Source organism: Rana temporaria, chromosome 1, assembly GCF_905171775.1.
Source record: "Rana temporaria chromosome 1, aRanTem1.1, whole genome shotgun sequence".
In the NCBI taxonomy this organism is placed as follows: Eukaryota; Metazoa; Chordata; class Amphibia; order Anura; family Ranidae; genus Rana; species Rana temporaria.
In genome coordinates, this window is record NC_053489.1 from 538,832,995 (window position 1) to 538,853,690 (window position 20,696).

Sequence of the window (20,696 nt, forward strand, 5' to 3'; positions counted from 1 at the left end):
TATCAATAGGTAAAGGGGTGAGCTTTTAAAAGAAACTATCACTTTGCACTGAATGGGTTTAAAATAAGCCATCTCTCATTCCACATAAAGTAGTGTTAGTTGATATTTACCACTGAATTTTCCGCAGTTCTCTAGCCAATCTAATAAGATGTTTTTCATTTTCAAATACAAGTGGTGTACAAGAAAAAATACATACACCCACAAATACAAAGTAAGGTAGAAATTGATTTATCTGAGTGTGCAGATTTTGAGGCTTCGGATCCTTCAGTTTTGTTTTGCCTCCTTTTTTTTATGTAGACCTTGTCTCAGAATTATACCAGTTTACACAACTTTGCCAATTATATTTTTTGATTCTCCTGATCTAAACGGGACACATTTAATGTCAACCAACTAATGCATACGGAATTATAAGTGGATTACCACAGTAATTTTCTCTTATTTTTCAGCTACTTGCATCGATTCGATAGTGAGTTAGAACAAATTGAACTGCACAACAGCATCAAAGGTAGACAAGCAAGGCAGCATGGCTCCCGGGAGACTGTCATTAAACAGACCATAGAGCGTGAAAGGAGACTGTACAATGGATATGGAATGGGTATGATTTTATACAATGTTTTTTCACAGAAGTGTAACAGCCATATCAATGATGTTCATAAATGCTGGATTGCCTTTTTGCTTGAAACTTACCATGCAGTTTTAAAGGAGACATGTCATATCTTTTTTAAGCAGAACTCTGTAATTGGTCTAAAAGAACAGCTGAACAGAACAGCTGTATTTTTACTGAGAATAAATTACACACAGATGGACTCTATTTACTAAATAGGTGACTTCCAAAGGCAATTGGTCCCATTAGATTTTAGTTAGGGGTGTCAGAGTAAAGGAAGCTGAATACAAATGCACGCCACACTTTTCAGATATATATTTGTCAAAAATGTTAAAACCATTTATTTTCCACTAAAATACCAATAAAATACATTTACGTTTCTGGTTGTAACATGACAAAATGTGGAAAATTTCAAGGGGTATGAATACTTTTTCAAGGCACTGTAGATGCCAGTTTGAACAGCTGCTAGGTTTTACCCGAAGTCTTAGATATGGGTAAAAAGCAAAACAAATACTCTTCCAAAATGATGACTCTCGAAGAACTTAAGATCCTTCCACAACATCTTCTACAGCAGGGATATGCAATTAGCGGACCTCCAGCTGTTGCAAAACTACAAGTCCCATCATGCTTTTGCCTCTGGGAATTGTAGTTCTACAACAGCTGGAGGTCCGCTAATTGCATATCCCTGTTCTACAGTAAGGTCCAGTGCATTCTGTGGATACTAATAATCTATCTGGTATTTGAAAAGTGTATCCTCAGGGCTAAGGATCTATTGGATGAGGTTATAGACAACCTGCAAATATATAAATATGTGTACTTCTACAGACTGGTGAACCTGCCTTTTACTTTTGCTTCATTGGGTAAATCCATTGGATGTTTTCAATAAACCCCAGACTTCATCCACATGTGAAGAAAGATCTCAAATCTCTGCTATTCTTAAAGGTCAAGTGGATGCTTGGACGGTAACAACATGTCAGCTCTCAGGAGTACAGGTTCCGTGTGCACCGAATACATGTAACAACGTTTTTAGCGAGCAGTCAGCGTATGCTAAAGCACTGTAGTTTAAAGCGGGAGTTCACCCATTTCTAAAAAATTTTTTTTTCTTCCCCTAGATTCCTGCTCGTTCGGTCTAGGGGAATCGGCTATTTGTATTAAAATAGGTGCAGTACTTACCCGTTTTCGAGCTGCATCTTCTTCCGTCGCTTCCGGGTATGGTCTTCGGGAGCGGGCGTTCCTTCTTGATTGACAGTCTTCCGAGAGGCTTCCGACGGTCGCATCCATCGCGTCACTCGTAGCCGAAAGAAGCCGAACGTCGGTGCGGCTCTATACTGCGCCTGCGCACCGACGTTCGGCTTCTTTCGGAAAATCGTGACGCGATGGATGCGACCGTCGGAAGCCTCTCGGAAACCTGTCAATCAAGAAGGAACGCCCATTCCCGAAGCCCATACCCGGAAGCGACGGAGAGGATGCGTCTCGTAAACGGGTAAGTACTGCACCTATTTTTAAATAAATAGCCGATTCCCCTAGTAATAACGAGCAGGAATCTAAGGGGGAAAAGTGCCCTCTAAGGGTGAACCCCCGCTTTAAGCAGCATTTTATTTGATCTGTGCAATACAACATCATCATAGCAAGTTCAGCACTTGTAGATAAAATTACACTGTTTTGATCTGTCTAGGAACAAATAATGAATAGTGATGGGCTTCTACATAAAGACATGGTTGTTGTAAGACCTCTTTCGCACTGAGCGATGCTATAGGCGGATTTGCGACACATTTCGCCGCCAGTGGGGCAGTTTTACCCCCGCTAGCGGCCGAGAAAGGGTTGAAACCACCCGCAATGCGCTGCTGAAGCAGCTCATTGCGAGCGGTATAGCCGCGCTGTCCCATTGATTTCAAAGATGCGGCAAGCAGGACTTTTTTTTACTGTCCTGCTAGCGCAACGCTCCAGTGTGAAAGCCCTCTGGCTTTCACACTGGAGACAATGGAGCAGCTGTTGGAGGGCAGATTGCAGGCGCTATTTTTAACGCTATAGCGCCTGCAATACGCCCTCAGTGTGAAAGGGGTCTTAGACCCAAGGTCCCCTTTTCTTTTATAAGGTGGTTTCTTCCTATCACCTTAGCTAGGACATTACCCTACTATTCCCCTGTCCTGCTCCAAAACATCCTAAGGAGTTCACCTTCCATTGTCTGGATGTGGTATATGATGATCGATTCTATCTCTTGGTTACAGCTCCCTTTCAACAGTTTGACATTGTTTGTCTTTCCCAATGGATCCCATAAAGGACAAACTGCTTCATGTTCTACTATCGGTCAATTTGAGAACTCATCCTTTTAAGCCTATGATCTCAGGTGCATAGTTCCACCTTTCCCTGTTAAAGAGTAGTTAGTGCTTCTTGGTATTTTCAGTATTGGACATCTTTGGCAAGACTGACAACTGATCTTCTGTTTATAGCTTTTAAATCATTAAATAGCTGTATTGGTTCTCTTTTTATAGACACTAGGGTTGACCCGATACCACTTTTTTGAGAGCGAGTACAAGTACCGATATGTTTGTTCATGTCCTCGCCGATACCGATTACTGATACTTTTTTTTTTATGTCATGTGACAGTGGCAGTATTTTTTATTTTTATTTTTTCTTTTCATTTTTTACAGTGCTTTCTTCTTTTGTTTGGGGGGGGGGGGGCTTGAGAGATGGAGCTCCTCCTCACAATTAGGAAACACATTTCCACTAATTTTCCTCCCTTCAAGAGGCGGTCCCTCAGGTCCCTGGTCAGTCTTAGTGAGGAGACATGTTGCCAGAGGACCTAGGAGGGCTCCATCTCTCAGGGGCTGACTAGGGCAATGGTCCGGTCGGCATGTCCGTCTAAAGAGCATAGGCTGCAGGCGACAGCAAGGCACAAGGAGCGGTGAAGCTACAGAGCGGCAGGGGGTCAGGGGACTCACCGGCGCCGTCGGATGTCGGTGTACACGACCACAGGCAACCCTCTGATAGCAGTGGCAGGAGGTGTCTCGGTTCAGATGTTCCCCCTGTGCCAAGGTGTGGAGAGGCACTGATGCATCGTTCCCTTAGCGGCTTCAGCGAGGGGGCGTGTACCCGTAGCTGAACGCCGCTTGACCCGGAAGATGCGGCGCATCACTTCCGGGGCGGAGTGACGTCATCGGCGTGAGACCCGGGGGAAGCTGGTCCAATCCCCTTAAAGGTGCGGGAATTTCGAACAGTCGGCTGGTGCAAACACACGTGGATGCGGCTACAGGTGTCAGCACAATACGCCACAGTGTAAGGAAGCGCTGTCTGTGTATCTGGAAATGCTGGAGAAGGATGAGATCCCGTTGGGCCAGGCTCCAGGAGGCGAGAGCACCAGCAGGGTACAGGTAGGCACCAGTGGGTGACCTTTTATATCCATTTTAAGGGAACAGCAGCTAGATGGTGGTGGTCACTAGCATAGCTGGGGCTTACAGGGGTTACTAGTGTCACTGGGTGTGCACTGTAATATTGTATGGTGGAGTGTGCTGTAGTCTCACCGCCATGGGGCCCTTGTGTCTTTTTTGTCTTTTGGCAGGTGAAAACAGCTAAAGAGCCCATTCCCAGGAAGCGGTGTGCAAAGTGTAATGCCAAGATGCCTTTGGAATACACAGAGCCGCTATGCCAGATTTGCATTGACAAGCTGGTACAAAAACAGTCTGACACAGTTTATGCAAAGATTTTTGGATCCGTGAGGGATGATATGGCTAACACCTTTAAGGATCTCAAACAATTCATTACAAAGGTTAAACCTCCAGCAGTTCCTTCTGGAAGTCCCTCTCCCATGGCCTCACCCAGATCAGAAGTTGCATCAGGGTCGCATGAGTCTGTGAGGGAGCGAGCAGCGCAGCTAGCGTAATGGCTAGTGATGACTCCAGAACAGGAGGAGGGGGGTGAAGAAAAAAGGAAGGGACCCAATTACAAATTATCGCTAGAGGATGTGGATGATTTGCTTGGGGCCATTTATGAAACCCTGGAAATTGAGCATGAAAAATAAGAACCTTCCAAACATGACCTAATGTACCAAGGTCTGAGGAAGAAGAATTCCAAGATGTTCCTAGTTCATCAGGTGATGTCCGATACCGTGAAAAGCGAATGGACAGATCCAGAGAAAAAAAAAAAAATTTTTGCGGTTAGTCGCAAAAAGCGATTTCCTTTTAGTGACGATCCAAAGAAGGTGTGGAACAAAAATCCAAAATTGGATGCACCACTTTCCAAAATCTCTAAAAATTCTTCATTAGCTTTTGAAGACATGGGGCACTCAAAAGACGCCATGGATAAGAAGGGTGATATCATCCTGAAAAGAGCCTGGGAGACAAGTATCGCCAGCCTCAAACCAGCTCCAGCTACCACCTGTGTGGCAAGAAACCTGGAATTCTGGTTAACTCAGTTACAAGAGCATATCAAAAATGGGACACCTAGAGAGGAGATCCTAAGGACGCTTCCAGTGCTCTCCAAAGCAGTAGGTTACATTGCGGATGCTTCCGCAGAGTCCGTTTAAACTGGCAGCAAGATCAGGTGGACTAGCTGTCGCAGCAAGGCCTGCGATTTGGATGAAAACCTAGACAGGTGATGCTGCATCCAAAACAAGATTATGCAATTTACCGTTCACAGGAGATTTGCTTTTTGGGTCAGGCCTAGACGAGGCCTTGGAGAGAACAGAAGATAAGAAGAAGACCTTTCCTGCTGAAAAACGCAAATTTCCACAAAAAAATATTTTTTCGTGGAAGAAGAGATCAACCCCAAGAGGGAAAGAAAGAGTTCCCAAAGAAAAACTGGTCGGGTCACAAAGGCAAACAAAAGAGCAATCCACTCTTTGGCACTGCTAACCAGGCCACCAAGCATTGACAACCAAGTACCAGTAGGGGGAAGATTGGCTACCTTCCTACCACAGTGGCAGAATGCGACAGCCAATCAGTTTATTCTAGAAATAATCGCCAAGGGTTATTCTCTGGAATTCAATGGCCATCCTCCAGAGAGATTCCTATTAACGAAGCTCCCCAGAGATTCGGAAAAAGCAAAAGCTCTTCCTCTGTTGCTGGGGGATATGGTGGATCATAAAGTCCTTATCCCAGTTCCAGGAAAGGAAAAAAATAAAGGTTTTTTCTCTCTTGTATTCGTCATCAAGAAACCCTCCGGGAAGTTGTGTTTAATACTGAATCTCAAGCCCTTGAATCAAACGATTCAATACAAAAAATTCTGCATGGAATCCATTTTCTCGGTCAAGAACATTCTTCAACCAGAAACATTCATGGCGACCATGGATCTCAGGGACGCATATCTTCACATTCCCATCAGAGAAGAATCCCATAGATACCTAAGGTTAGCAGTGGAAATAGAAGGAAAGGAATACCACTTCCAGAGCAGAGCTCTTCCGTTCGGGTTGTCCTCATCACCGAGGATATTTACCAAGGTGTTGGCAGAGGTTCTGGCCCCTCTAAGGTTGAAGAAGATGACAGTAATTCCTTATCTAGAGGACCTACTGTTCGCAGCACCATCAGAAGCGCAGCTGGAAAGGAACCTCAACGAAGCACAACTGTGGTTGAAGTCGCTGGGGTGGATCCTAAACTTGGAGAAATCAAACCTCTGTCCCACCCAGAACGTTCGTTTCCTGGGATATCTACTCAGCTCCATAGAGCAGAAAATATCTCTTCCAGAGGAGAAAATTCAAAATCTCATCAAGAGGGTGAGTTATATACAGAACAACCTACCGATAATTGTCAGAGAACTGATGTCGGTTCTGGGTCTGATGACCTCATTAATACCAGCAGTCCAGTGGGCAAAGTTTCATCTAAGGCCGCTTCAAGTTTTTCTCTTAAAAAATCAATGAGGAGATCTGGACAAGTCGGTATTACTCCCAACATCGGTAAAGAGGTCACTATGGTGGTGGAGGGTCCACACAAACCTAAATCAGGGTCTGGCTTGGTCATTTGCGATCTCCCAGAAATTGACCACAGATGCAAGCAGTTGGGGAGCTCACCTAGCAGGGCAACCTGCTCAGGGGAGATGGTCCCCGGAGGAAGCCAAAGCATCCTCAAACTGGAGAGAACTCATGGCGATAGCCAAAGCCATAGAATTTTTTCAGGACCAACTGAGAAGTCGTCACATCCTGATACTATCAGACAATGCCACATCAGTGGCTTATGTAGACAAACAAGGGGGCACAAGAAGTCCATCTCTGAGCCACATCTCCAATCAGATTTGCCGGTGGGCAGAAGGGAACCTGCTTTCACTAAGTGCAGTCCATCTAAGAGGAGAAGACAACCAAGTGGCAGACTTTCTCAGCCGCCAGGAGATCTCCCAAGAGGAATGGGTATTACACCCAGAGGTATTCAAAGAAATTTCAAACCGCTGGGGAATCCCAAACATAGATCTGTTTGCTTCTCGGAAGAATGCTCAGGTGAAGTGTTTCTTCTCGCTAAACCAGCAAGACCAACCTCTTGGGATAGACACTCTCCAGAACCCTTGGAACTTCAAAATGTGCTATGCCTTCCCTCCGGTTCATCGGATTCCACGGGTGGTAAAGAAGTTTCTACAGGAACAGACAAAACTCTTACTAATAGCACCATACTGGCCCAAGAGAGCCTAGTTCTCTCAACAGAAGAGCCATGGCTTCTACCTCACAGGACGGACCTGATGTGTCCGGGTCCACTAACAGGCCTAAAATAGGAAAATTTCAAGTGGGCGGCCTGGTTACTGAAGAGGACCTTTTGAGATCAAAAGGACTCTTAGAGAGAAGGTAGTGACAAGGCTTCTGAGCGCCAGGAAGCCAAACACCAGAGCCATTTACAAAAAGATCTGGAATTTTTTTTACAGTTGGTGCACTGAAAACCAAAGACAGAAAATGGATACACCAACTAACCTTGAGGTTTTACAAGAAGGCGCTGACAAAGGACTAGCGCTCAGTACACTGAAGGTTCAGATTGCAGCACTATCAGTGTATCTGGAATGGACACTACAAGAAGACCCGTTGGTCTCTGGTTTTTGCAGGGCATTGGCAAAATATAAAAAGCCTAAGACACAAAAATGTCCCACATGGGATTTATCCGTGGTACTTAGGGGATCATCAAACCTTCCTTTGAACCACTGCTAGAAACCTCTTTAACTACTTGGTAACCGCCCTATAGCCGAAATACGGCTACAAGGCGGTTACCTAACTCTAGGAGGGCGTCAATATACGTCCTCCCAGAGAGTCACAATTGCGCGCCCGAGCGGGCGCGCACACGCGATCACCGGCGCTCGGCGGGTCCACGGGACCCGCAGCAACACGGATCGCGGTAAGGAGCCAATGGAAGCGGCTCCTTACCACGTGATCGCGCCGTCCAATGACGGCGCGATCACTTGTAAACAAACCGGCGTCATGTAATGACGCCGGTTCCTCCCTCTCCTCTCTGTACCGTTCGGTACAGTGTGAGAGGAGAGGGAGGGGGGGGGGGATCGGGCGGCAGCAGCAGCCGCCGCACTGTGGGCTGGATCTGTGACAATTGCAGTCACAGATCCAGCCATCCCTGCGCAATACTCTGCAAAATAAAAATAATGATGAGTGCAATACTCTGCAATACCCCACCCCATACTCTGCAATACCCCACCCCATACTCTGCAATACCCCACCCCATACTCTGCAATACCCACCCCCCCATACTCTGCAATACCCACCCCCCCATACTCTGCAATACCCCCCCCCCCCCATACTCTGCAATACCCCCCCCCCCCATACTCTGCAATACCCCCCCCCATACTCTGCAATACCCCCCCCCCATACTCTGCAATACCCCCCCCATACTCTGCAATACCCCCCCCCATACTCTGCAATACCCCCCCCCATACTCTGCAATACCCCCCCCATACTCTGCAATACCCCCCCCCATACTCTGCAATACCCCCCCATACTCTGCAATACCCCCCCAATACTCCGCAATACCCTCAATACTCCAATACCTTGCAATACGTCGCCTATGGGGATTTTTAAGTAGCAACGTTTGGCGCAATTTCACGAGCGTGTGCAATTTTGAAGGGTGACATGTTGGGTATCTATTTACTCGGCGTAACTTCATCTTTCATATTATGCAAAAACATTGGGCTAACTTTACTGTTTTTTTTTTTTTTTAAGCACAAAACTGTTTTTTTTTTAAAAACACGCGTTCAAAAAATTGCTGCGAAAATACCGTGCAAGATAAAAAGTTGCAACAACCGCCATTGTATTCTCTAGGGTCTTTGAAAAAAAAGCATATATAATGTTTTGGGTTTCTATGTAATTTTTTTAGCAAATAAATGATGATTTTTCCATGTAGGAGAGAAATGTCAGAATTGGCCTGGGTGCTCCAGAACGCCTGATGGTGCTCCCTGCATGTTGGGCCTCTCTATGTGGCCACGCTGTGTAAAAGTCGCACACATGTGGTATCGCTATACTCGGGAGGAATAGCAGAATGTGTTTTGGGGTGTAATTTGTAGTATGCATATGCTGTGTGTGAGAAATAACCTACTAATATGACAGAAACTAGATTTTTTTTTTTACAGAATTTTCAGTCTTTTTTCTTTTATAGCGCAAAAAATAAAAACCGCAGAGGTGATCAAATACCACCAAAAGAAAGCTCTATTTGTGGGAAAAAAAGGACAAAAATTTCAGATGGGTACAATGTTGTATGACTGAGTAATTGTCATTCAAATTGTGAGAGCACCGAAAGCTGAAAATTGGTCTGGTGATTAAGGGGGTTTTCGTGCCCAGTGGTCAAGTGGTTAAGATTATTGACTTTAAAGACTGTTTTTCTCATAGCCATCACAACGGCACGGAGGATTGGAGAAATTCAAGCTTTATCGGTTAAAGAACCTTTTTTGAAGATCTATGATGATCGAATAGTTCTTCAAACAGATCCGGGATTCACTCCAAAAGTGATGTCAACTTTTCACAAATCCCAGGATATAGTTTTACCTTCATTTTGCAGTTCACCAAAAAACAGCAAAGAGCAAGAGTTACGTTTTCTGGATGTCAGAAGGTGTCTACTTCAATACTTAGAAGTGACCAATGAATTTAGAACGTCAGATGCCTTATTTATTTTGTATGCCGGCCAACTGAAGGGCAAACAAGCACCCAGACAATTGCCAGATGGATCAAGGCAGCTATTCTAGAGTGTTACAGTGTTATGGAAAAAACACCACCAAAAGAACTTAAAGCTCATTCTACAAGAGCTTCAGCAGCATCATGGGCAGAAAAGGCAGGAGCCACTCCAGAACAAATATGCAGGGCTGCAACCTGGTCAAGATTCTCGACCTTCGTTCAGCATTACAGACTGGATCTGATTTCCAGCCAGGACCAGGCTTTTGGTAGGAAAGTCCTCCAAGCTGTTGTCCCACCCTAGATCTGGTGAGTTCTTGATTATCCTCTCAAGGGCTGACTTGGAAGACGACTGGGGAGAAAGCAGAGTTTGATTCTTACCGGTAACTCTGTTTCGAGTAGTCTTCCAAGGCAGCACGATCCCACCCTAAAATGTCTAACCTTGTGGGGTTGTGTTGTGTATTCTATATCGTTTCAGATTCCGGCCTTCGGTTCTCGGGGATGACTGACCAGGGACCTGAGGGACCGCCTCTTGAAGGGAGGAAAATTAGTGGCAATGTGTTTCCTAATTTTGAGGAGGAGCTCCATCTCTCAAGGGCTGCCTTGGAAGACTACTGGAAACAGAGCTACCGATAAGAATCTAACTCTGCTTTTTTTTTTATTTTTTTGCAATTTTTTTTAATTTATTTTTTTATCAGCCCTGTTGGGGGTCTTTGGCGAGATATCAGAGGTCTTAACAGACCTCTGACATCTCCCCTTTGAGACAGAGAAAGGGACTAAGGACACAGATTCCCCAGTCCCTTTCTCAGCAGCCTCAGCTAAAATGAATGGAGAGAAGCTCCTCTCCATTCATAAACTGAAGCATCGTAAACACAGGTTACGATGCTCAGTTATGTGAATGGACAGAGTCAGTGATCACTGACTCGGTTCATTCTGAAAAGGTAGGAGCCGGACAGATCGAGGAGGACATTGAGCAGCACCGAGGTGGAGAGCAGCACGGAGGAGGATACAGGCACAGTCAGCGGTGCGGCTTTGGGGGGAGTTACACTTATCACCGCTGTATAACTTTAACTAAAGCAGCTGAAAAGGGGGCAGATCAGTTCTTGTAAATCCCCTGCCGCACCGATCACTCTGACTGCCCAGGGATCGGGTGAAGCATCGGAGTACAAGTACTCAGGGAGATGCTCGGTATCGGATACTTATAGACACCTTTTCCCTTATTTGACCTGTTGATCCAGCTAGTAATACACTTCCTGTCTTTGGGTGTCTGCATTCCAGGTGAAGTAGTAAAGCAAACACCTTTGGACAGCAGCATTGTTAGACTGGGGAGAGGGCAGTGTTTGATTTTAGATTTAAATTATAATGCCCAACTTACAAATGAAACATTTTGCTACTCTTGTGCTATATTATTCCTTTTATAGCTGCATTACATTATTTTCCCTTTAATGGAATGACATTCTTTGTGTGAAAAGTAAAAAAAAAGTGACGCACAAAGTATGTTTTCCTATCCTGACCTTTTCATGAAGTCTTGTTAATTCAGTCATCCATCTGTTTTCATCTCAAAAGCCAATATTACCCAGAAGAGAGTCGTTAATGTAAGCTTTCTGCTACAAAACCTCACTTCAGGGGATCGCTGCTTGTTTTGATTTGTTACAACTCTGAATTCCTTTAATTAATATTATCCTAACATTCTTTATTAGATAGCATTTTCTTAAGATGTAAGCCTTAGAAAATGCTTACTAACTGAAAGCCAGTAATAATAATCAGGACACATTTATATTAAAGCAGGGGTAGGCAACCTTGGAGAGATGGAGATCTACTTGAACAACACTGACAAAGTCAAAGATCACTGGGCACGTTGTCCTGTTGTTAGGGCCGTTTCACACCAGAACGCAATGCCAGAAAGGCATGTTCGCACACATTCCTGGATACGCTTTTGGGTTTTGGTGCTCGTAGCAACAACCAGCTGGATACTGGTGCACATTACAGTAAAAATATTTGCCAGCACACCATGGAACGATGAAAATAGCGTCCGGATGATTTATTGCATGATCACAACACAAAGTGAGTGCAACGTTTCGGAGCCACGCAGGGCCCCTTCGTCAGGCATGTGCTCAGACTGCAGGGACCAGGAGTGCGCTGCGTTGCGCTCAGGCTGCAGGGGCCAGGAGTGCGTTGCGCTCAGGCTGCAGGGGCCAGGAGTGCGTTGCGCTCAGGCTGCAGGGGCCAGGAGTGCGTTGCGCTCAGGCTGCAGGGGCCAGGAGTGCGTTGCGCTCAGGCTGCAGAGGCCAGGAGTGCGTTGCGCTCAGGCTGCAGGGGCCAGGAGTGCGTTGCGCTCAGGCTGCAGGGGCCAGGAGTGCGTTGCGCTCAGGCTGCAGGGGCCAGGAGTGCGTTGCGCTCAGGCTGCAGGGGCCAGGAGTGCGTTGCGCTCAGGCTGCAGGGCCCAGGAGTGCGTTGCGCTCAGGCTGCAGGGGCCAGGAGTGCGTTGCGCTCAGAATGCAGGCATCAGGAGTGCGTTGCGCTCAGGCTGCAGGGGACAGGAGTGTGTTGCACTGTCCTGTTAGAGCCGGTTCACACCAGAACGCAATGCCAGAAAGGCATGTTCCATGTGTGTTTCCTACAACGTGTTCAAAACGCACTGCCTATGTGATACATTACGGGTGATGATACATTGTTAACCCCAAATGTAGATCGCAATGGACATAAAAAAAAGTTGCGCTCAGGATGCAGGGTTCAAGGGTGCGTTGCGCTCAGAATGCCGGGATCAGGGGTGCTTTATGCTCAGAATGCAGGGATTAGGAGTGCGTTACGCTCGGAATGCAGGGATCAGGAGTGCATTGTGCTCAGGCTGCAGGGATTAGGAGGGGTGATGTCGGAAGGTGGTAGAGGACACTAAGGCGTGGTTCTACCCATAAGTGTCCACTGCCCCCTTGACACCACCCCACCCCCCTCCCGCACACACGCATGTGTGTCCTCTCGGGGTGAGAGCAGGAGCTGGCCAAGTGACTTTTCATATTAACAAGCTGGTGATTGGTTGCTCAAGATCTAGCAACGAACCACCTGAAGGTTAACTATAAAAGTTACTTGGGCCAGCTCCTCCCCCCGCCTTCTGAGCTAAGCTGTGCTGCATCTCGCTCTCTACTGTTCACTGATGACTGTGGCAAAGGAGGCTGGAGGGGGAGGGAGAGCGAAGGAATCGAAGGGTCGAGCGGAGGAGGCTGAGGGCGGAGAGAGGACCGGCTGGTAGCATTAGAAGGTGGGGGTCGGCAACGCAGACCTGTTCCTGTTCTTCCTGTCACCTACCCGCAGTCGACAGGTAGCCCGCGATCGACGGGTTTGCGGACCCCATCCAAATGAAAGGAAACCTGTAATCAACTAAAATTAAAGTGCATGTAAACACTCACATATACCCAGTGAAGTGAACGGCCTCAGATGATACACAGAGATTAAACATCTCCCTACATACGTTTTACATGTGTTTCTGCTGTCTTCAGCTTTATATATTCTTTAGAAAGTGCACATTGTGTTAGGAGATTTTTTCTTCCTGGTTAGCACTGCAGTCTGAGCATACAGCCAAAACAGCTGACTGGAGGAAAGGCACACACCCCCTCTCCTCACGGGTAGAGATTTTCAGATCTGTTCATTGAATCATTCAGCTCTGTGCTACATTAATTATAGCATCCTCCCCAACACAAATCTCAGGCTGCTTTTATCTCCCGTGTTTCCAGAACTTTTCAGATGTTCTCAGACTGATAGCGGAAGAACGAAGCAGGAGACAGCAACGGGACATAGTGCTTTGAGGAGAGAGATGAAAACACAGATATGTGCCCAGCTCAAATTTCATGAAGTGGGTTTACATTAGGGTTGTCCCGATACCACTTTTTTAGGACCAAGTACAAGTACCGATACTTTTTTTCAAGTACTCGCCGATACCGAATACCGATACTTTTTTTTTTAATGTGTCCCCAAATGCAGCCATGTCCCCCCACAGATGCAGCCATGTCCCCCCACAGATGCAGCCATGTCCCCCCACAGATGCAGCCATGTCCCCCCCATATTCAGCCATGTCCCCCCCATATCCAGCCATGTCCCCCCCATATCCAGCCATGTCCCCCCCATATCCAGCCATGTCCCCCCCCATATTCAGCCATGTCCCCCCCATATTCAGCCATGTCCCCCCCCATATTCAGCCATGTCCCCCCCCATATTCAGCCATGTCCCCCCCCATATTCAGCCATGTCCCCCCCCATATTCAGCCATGTCCCCCCCAATCCAGCCATGTCCCCCCCATATCCAGTCATGTCCCCCCCATATGCAGTCATGTCCCCCCCATATGCAGCCATGTCCCCCCCATATGCAGCCATGTCCCCCCCATATGCAGCCATGTCCCCCCCATATGCAGCCAATCCATGTCCCCCCCCATATGCAGCCAATCCATGTCCCCCCCCATATGCAGCCAATCCATGTCCCCCCCCCATATGCAGCCAATCCATGTCCCCCCCCCCATATGCAGCCAATCCATGTCCCCCCCCCATATGCAGCCAATCCATGTCCCCCCCCCATATGCAGCCAATCCATGTCCCCCCCCCATATGCAGCCAATCCATGTCCCCCCCCCCCATATGCAGCCAATCCATGTCCCCCCCCCCCCATATGCAGCCAATCCATGTCGTCCCCCCATATGTAGCCAATCCATGTCCCCCCCCCCCCCCCATATGTAGCCAATCCATGTCCCCCCCCATATGCAGCCAATCCATGTCCCCCCATATGCAGCCATGTCCCCCCATATGCAGCCAATCCATGTCCCCCCCCATATCCAGCCATGTCCCCCCCCATATATGCAGCCATGTCCCCCTTACCTGCATGCTGCTGCGCCACCGCGCCGCCTCTTGGTTAATACGGGCGGGGAACATTACAGCTTTCATTTGAATAGCTGTAGTGATTCGCACCGCGCTGCGTATAGACACTCCCCCTTGCTCGGGATTGGACAGTTCACCCGAGCAAGGGGGAGTGTCTATACGCGGCACAAATCACTACAGCTATTCAAATGAAAGCTGTAATGTTCCCCGCCCGTATTAACCAAGCAGGGATGCGGCGTAGCGGCGGGGGGGGGTCGAGTATCGGATCTGGCATCGGAGGCATTTGCGGGAGTACAAGTACTCCCGCAAATACTCAGAATCGGTACCGATACTAGTATCGGTATCGGGACAACCCTAGTTTACATCCACCAAAGGTTCATCCTATACAACAAAAGGTGCTGTCTACTACCCTTGCCCAGCCCTTTTTCCTGATGGCACTACAGTAACCCTGTGTCAGGCCCAAACTCCCACATATGAAAGCACACATATACACTCTCTCCATCGACAATGCAGTGTCTAGCCCAATGCACTGGCATGGTAGTTACAAGCATGTTATGGTGCCTTTTGTTGGTTCCTGATTCCTATTTATGAAATTAAGAAAGATCTGAACTATGGAAATAGAGCCCACAAAAAGGCAGACAAAAGGCTAGTCACCAGTATTAGGACCCACGATAAATTGACAGATGCCGCTCAAGGCTCAACCGGGTCTTCTTATGCAGCTTGAAGTGCAGACAGGGGCAGAGCTCATCCCAGCGCTAGACATTTAATGGAAAAGGCCTAGAAGTCGCACATCTATGCTAAAGCCTGTAAGTGCCCATTCACAACTAGGCGTATATATGCCTGAAGCGCGACGCCGCAGCAGCCCCTGATACACTGGAGGGGTGAGTTTACATTGCCGGCTATGGAGATGGTTCACATCCCAACGCCTGAAGCCCAAAACAAGTCCCGGAACTTTTTTTCAGGCGGCTTTCGGCGTTCGGCCATAGCCGACAATGTTGATCACCCCTCCTGTGTATGTTACCGCAGCGCAATTTGTCGAGGCAATTCCCGGTAAAATACGCCGCATTGTAGTGTGAATGCAGCCTAAAAAAGGTTTATGACAGCCTCTGCTCAGGCTCCAACCAGGCTATGCCGATACTGAGTATTTTCATGAGTATTCGTACTTGTGAAAATGATACCGAAACCGATACTTTGTGGTGAAATTTGTGTCCATACAAAATGAATGGGAGCAAATCGCACTGCAAAGAATTGCATGCAATTTGAACAGGAATGCAGTGTGATTTCTGTCTGAATTGTGTGCAATTTCCCCCACCGCTCCTGTGTGTGTGAACCCAGTAAAGAAAGTGAAGAGCCATGTAGTGCAGCAATGGGTAGTTTGTTAAAATGTTATGTAGATTTAGATACAATAAACAAAATGAAGCCAAACTCCAGCTAACACATTACAACCAGTTACTGCAAACATTTTTTTTTTTTTAGGATTAAAGGTTTTGCCTCATGAATAAATAAAAGCTGATCATTTTAACCACCCCTGCAAGTGTTGACAGCTTCTCTCATCCATTCTGCTGAAGAGTTTGTGCTTTTTAAAAACAGACTTGCTGGCCAGATCATCACATGAAAATAGAACAAAGAAAGCATAAGAAAAGGAAACTAATACATCCATCACATCTAAGGCTCCATTCACACTAATGCTTTTTTGATGCATTTTGAAGAAATGCAGGGAAATTTTTTAACATGGTTTCCTATGGAACATGTTCACATCAATGCTTTTTTGTGCCTCTGCGTTTTTGGAAAGGGTCAGGGACCTTTTTTCCTGCAAAAAGCAGCATTTACATGTAATAGAATTCAATGGACCCGCATCCAAAACACAAGTACCGCGATTTTGCTTTTTTAACTTTATAGCTGGTTGTTAAAGGAAATGTAAAAAAAAAAAAATGCTGGCTAAAAAAAATAAAAATAAACGCAAATCGCGGTAAAAACGCAGCAAGCACTGCAAAAAGCACTGCAAAAATGCTCAAAAGCAACATGCATAGGTGTGAATCGAGCCTAAGATTTGATAAGCTGCAATATAATAAATGTCTGCTTTAACAGCTACCACATATCGTTCTGGCAGATGGAATAAGTGATCCCTTGGACATGCTGTAGGCATTACATAATTTTGTTTGTGGTGCCTCTGTTGTAATGAATAGCTACCCTTTGCCTCCCGGGAAATGTTCCCAGATTATTTGTATTGTTAATACTCCAAAGAATGAGGCGTATTGGACCCATGGGGGTTCCTGAACATGCCCAGCCAAACCTTTCACAACCTTTACTTTGGAGCAGTCCTTAAAATAAGGTTTGAGATTTTGGGAAAGCAATCCGTGACTGTGATCTGCCTGTAGAGAGAACAATGAATATTAGTGGAAAAAAAAAACATAAATAGAATAAATATTAAAACTCGCCTGCTTATTGTGAAACTTGGTCTTATGTATTTCTGCATTTATACCTGAGAAAATCACACACAAAGTTCATCTTGAACTGAAATTAGATGATTTATGTTCTTGCTCTTGATACTCGTTAACATTAAAAAACTTGCTAACACATGTAAGAAGTAGAAAACTGTAGAAAACTGTTCACTGCTTTTCTATGAATGGTAGGATACATTATCGCAGAAATCATTTCCTAGAGGTATACTAGAACGGACTCCCGATGTCTCAGGGACAGGGGTAGACTCATGGAGGGGCACACACCTATACAGTGGCAGTGGGTCCCCGTAGGGCTTGCCCCTCAGCTGAGTATATAAATATATTCCACAATTGCCAGGTGTTGGAGAATGCCTCCTGCCTGTCTTGTGCTGTGAGGATAAGGTCCTTCATTCGTTTTATTTCTTCCACTTTTGAAATCCAAAGAGCAATTGACGGTGGGAGTGAGGCTTTTCCAGAGCAGCGGGATGCATGCCTTGGCCGCATCCAGCAAGTGTCTAATCACAGACTTTTTGTATACCCTCTCAGGGATGTCCGATGAGTATAGATGGAAGAAAGCTGGGTCATTGGTGTTCCAGAAGTGGGCGAGGATGGGGCAGGCCCAGAAAATATGCACCAATGTTCCCCTGTCTGCCCGGCAGCGCCAGCAAAGGTCTGACGTCGCCGGGAAGAACTTGTGTAGCACCACCGGTGTCCTGTACCAATGTGACAAAAGCTTGTAATTGGTCTCTTGGGTTTTGGCACAGATGGAGGATTTATGGGTGAATCTGAGGATACGCTGTCTTTTGGGCTCGTCAAAGTGACAGTGTAGTTCCATTTAAGTAATCCCGGGGGTACAAAGTTTGCCTGTGGTGTGTTCAAAAGGCTGTAGGTCAGGGAAAGCATGTACGGTATGGCCCCGTCATGTTACAAATTCCCTCTAGAGTCGCGAGGGGTTGGTCGTCCCCAACAGGGGGCGGCAAGGAATGGAGGAAGTGGCCCAATTGGAGCGATCTCATGAAGTCCAAGCGCAACAGGCCTGCGGGGTCGGAGAGTTCTGCGATTGTCTTCCAGCGCCCTCCATCGCTAAAATGGGAGGCCAGACCCCGGAAGATCGCATTATCCATACCCGGCGTGAACAGGGGGTTCCCCAGTATTGGGTATAAGGGGGAGTTGGGGGATGAAATTAAGGGCTGGGAAAGGAGTCGGGCGCACACTCATACTGTGTTGCCTATCAACGGGTGGCGCTTGGTTTCTGCCGGTAGGGTCTAGTAACACCAGGGGGCTCTGCCAAGGGGAACCGCACTCTGGTCCTGCTCCAGTTGTGTCCAGAGCTTGGTCTCACGGTGACGGCACCAATCCACGAGTCTGCTCAGGTGTGTGGCCAGATGGTAGGTGCAAATGTCCGGCAGAGCTAGCCCAGCAATATTACATATATAGGAACCAGAGTCAAAATGGTACCTTCTTGCCTGCCGAAGGTACCATTTGGACTCTGGTTCCTATTAAGGATGAGCTCTGGCGTGTTCGCATAGAACACGTGCAGAGCCCGCCAGGAAGTCGGCACCCGCGCTGCGCTAATCACAGCCAGGGAGACATTTCCCGATGCTCGGCGGCAGAGATCGGGAAATGTCTGCTTGGCTGTGATTAGCGCAGCGCGGGTGCCGACTTCCTGGCGGGCTCTGCACGTGTTCTATGCGAACACGCCGGAGCTCATCCTTAGTTCCTATATATGTAATATTCCATGCCTCGCACTGACTCCTCTTTTATATGTTACCTAAAAAATTGGGTATTACTGTATATTGTGTCTGTGTGCACTAAAATTAATTTTATTGTATTATTTTCCTATAATTATGCATTTGATAAACTGTTGTGCAAATATGATATATATTTAAAAATTGCAGCTACAGGCGGTCCCCTACTTACAAACATCCAGCTTAAAAACGACTCCTAATTACAAACAGAAGGAGACAACAGGAAGTGAGAGGAAATCTACCCCTGGGAAGGGAAATTCTCTCCTGTAAGAGTTAATATGGGAAAAAGGTGTCTCCTCTCCACTGATGCTTTATCACCAATCCTTGTTTCCCTAATAACCCAAAATGTTCAATATCCAATTGTCATTGGGACAGAAAGTGAGGTGCAATTTCTGAACGGGGGCACAGACGGCAAAACAAATTTTACAGGGGTGTTAACCCTTCTCTATGCTATCCAAAAAGCTTAAAGCGGTGTTTCACCCTAAAAAACAAGTTTCTAGCATACCATCAAGCATACTAGCGCGAGCTACAGTATGCCTTTCTTTTTTTTTTTTTTGCGCCGTACTCGCAGTTTAATCCTGTAGTGAAGTTTCAGACTCCCCGCGGGGAATGGGCGTTCCTATGCAGAGGGAAGATGATTGACGGCCGGCTACAGACATCGGAGCTGACTGCGCAGGCACCGTGAAGAGGCAAGTCCTATTTCGGCTATTTTCGGGAAGCGTGACGCGCCATAGCCGGCCGTCAATCATCTTCCCTCTGCATAGGAACGCCCATTCCCCGCGGGGAGTCTGAAACTTCACTACGGCAGTAAACTGTGAGTACGGCGCCAAAAAATTAAATAAAGGCGTACTGTAGATCGCGCTAGTATGTTTGATGGCATGCTAGAAATTTTTTTAGGGTGAACTCCCGATTTAAAAATAGATTTTTGGGATGGAGCCACACTTAAAAAATTTACCTGTTCCAACTTACAAACAGATTCAACTTAAGAACAAGCCTACAGTCCGTATCTTGTTTGTAGCACAGGGACTGCCTGTTCTGTCTTTTCTCTGCTTTCAGAAAATTTATGTAAATTGTTCATGAGGATTTAAGTTATTTTATGGCCAAAAATTTTGATTTTTACATGTGCAAAAAATGAAAGAAATTGCGCTAGCACAGAAGTGGTAAGAAAATTGCAATAGATGTCTTAGTGTAAATAAATTATATATATATATATAATCTATTAAACTTTTCAATATGCATGGCAGAATCCCTGAGGACTTTTCTTTTGTGCCTTGGTTGAAAACCCATGGTTGACATTTGAGTTTTCTGGTTAAAATTTTGAGGTAGCTGAGTGAATTCTAGTGTAAGGTCTTTTTTAAATGTTTGTCTTATGACTTTAACCTAGTTTAATACATATTTTGTCATTGTAACTTATTTAAAAAGGCTAAAAGGATGAACTTGAGAAAAATTTTGGGAGCGAATATTTTTGTAAGTATTATTTATTTATTTTCTTTCAGAGATACCAGATATTGTGAATTCAAAACATCTAAAGACTTTCAGGTATTTTTATAGCTTTGTTCTAGGCATCTGTGTTTTACTATCTGTCAATGCGTTTAGGCCCCATTTACACCTCAGTGTTTTGGAGCTAGAAACGCGCCATTTGCGTGCTTTTCTGAGCATTCATGCGTTTTGTTGCACGTGTGCAAGTGATTTTCTGTTCAAGTTTTTTAAATTGTAAAACATAAAATAGCAAAAATATATTAATAAATGTAAGCTAAATTCACAAATAGCTAAAAATCATCATAAATAAATGAAAATAATATGTAATACATAAATTATAGTTAACCCCTAACCTTCAAAAATATAAAATAAATTATTAATGACAAAACACCCAAACGAAAAAAATTATGATAGTAATTTATTTATTTTGTGTTCAGGTTAGGGTGTTTGGTTGTTATGATTATATATTTTAAGGCCCCTTTCACACTGGGGC

At 45.9% G+C, this 20,696-nt stretch overlaps 1 protein-coding gene across 1 annotated transcript in view; it reads left to right on the forward strand.

Annotated features, from left to right (window-relative positions):
* The window catches only part of TMA16 (translation machinery associated 16 homolog), a 96,294-nt gene that overhangs the window by 64,061 nt on the left and 11,537 nt on the right, over positions 1 to 20,696 (forward strand). The window contains exons 6-7 of the mRNA XM_040332721.1: positions 447 to 595; positions 20,221 to 20,263. Coding sequence (XP_040188655.1) covers positions 447 to 595; positions 20,221 to 20,263 — 192 coding nt within the window. The remainder of the gene's footprint in view (positions 1 to 446; positions 596 to 20,220; positions 20,264 to 20,696) is intronic.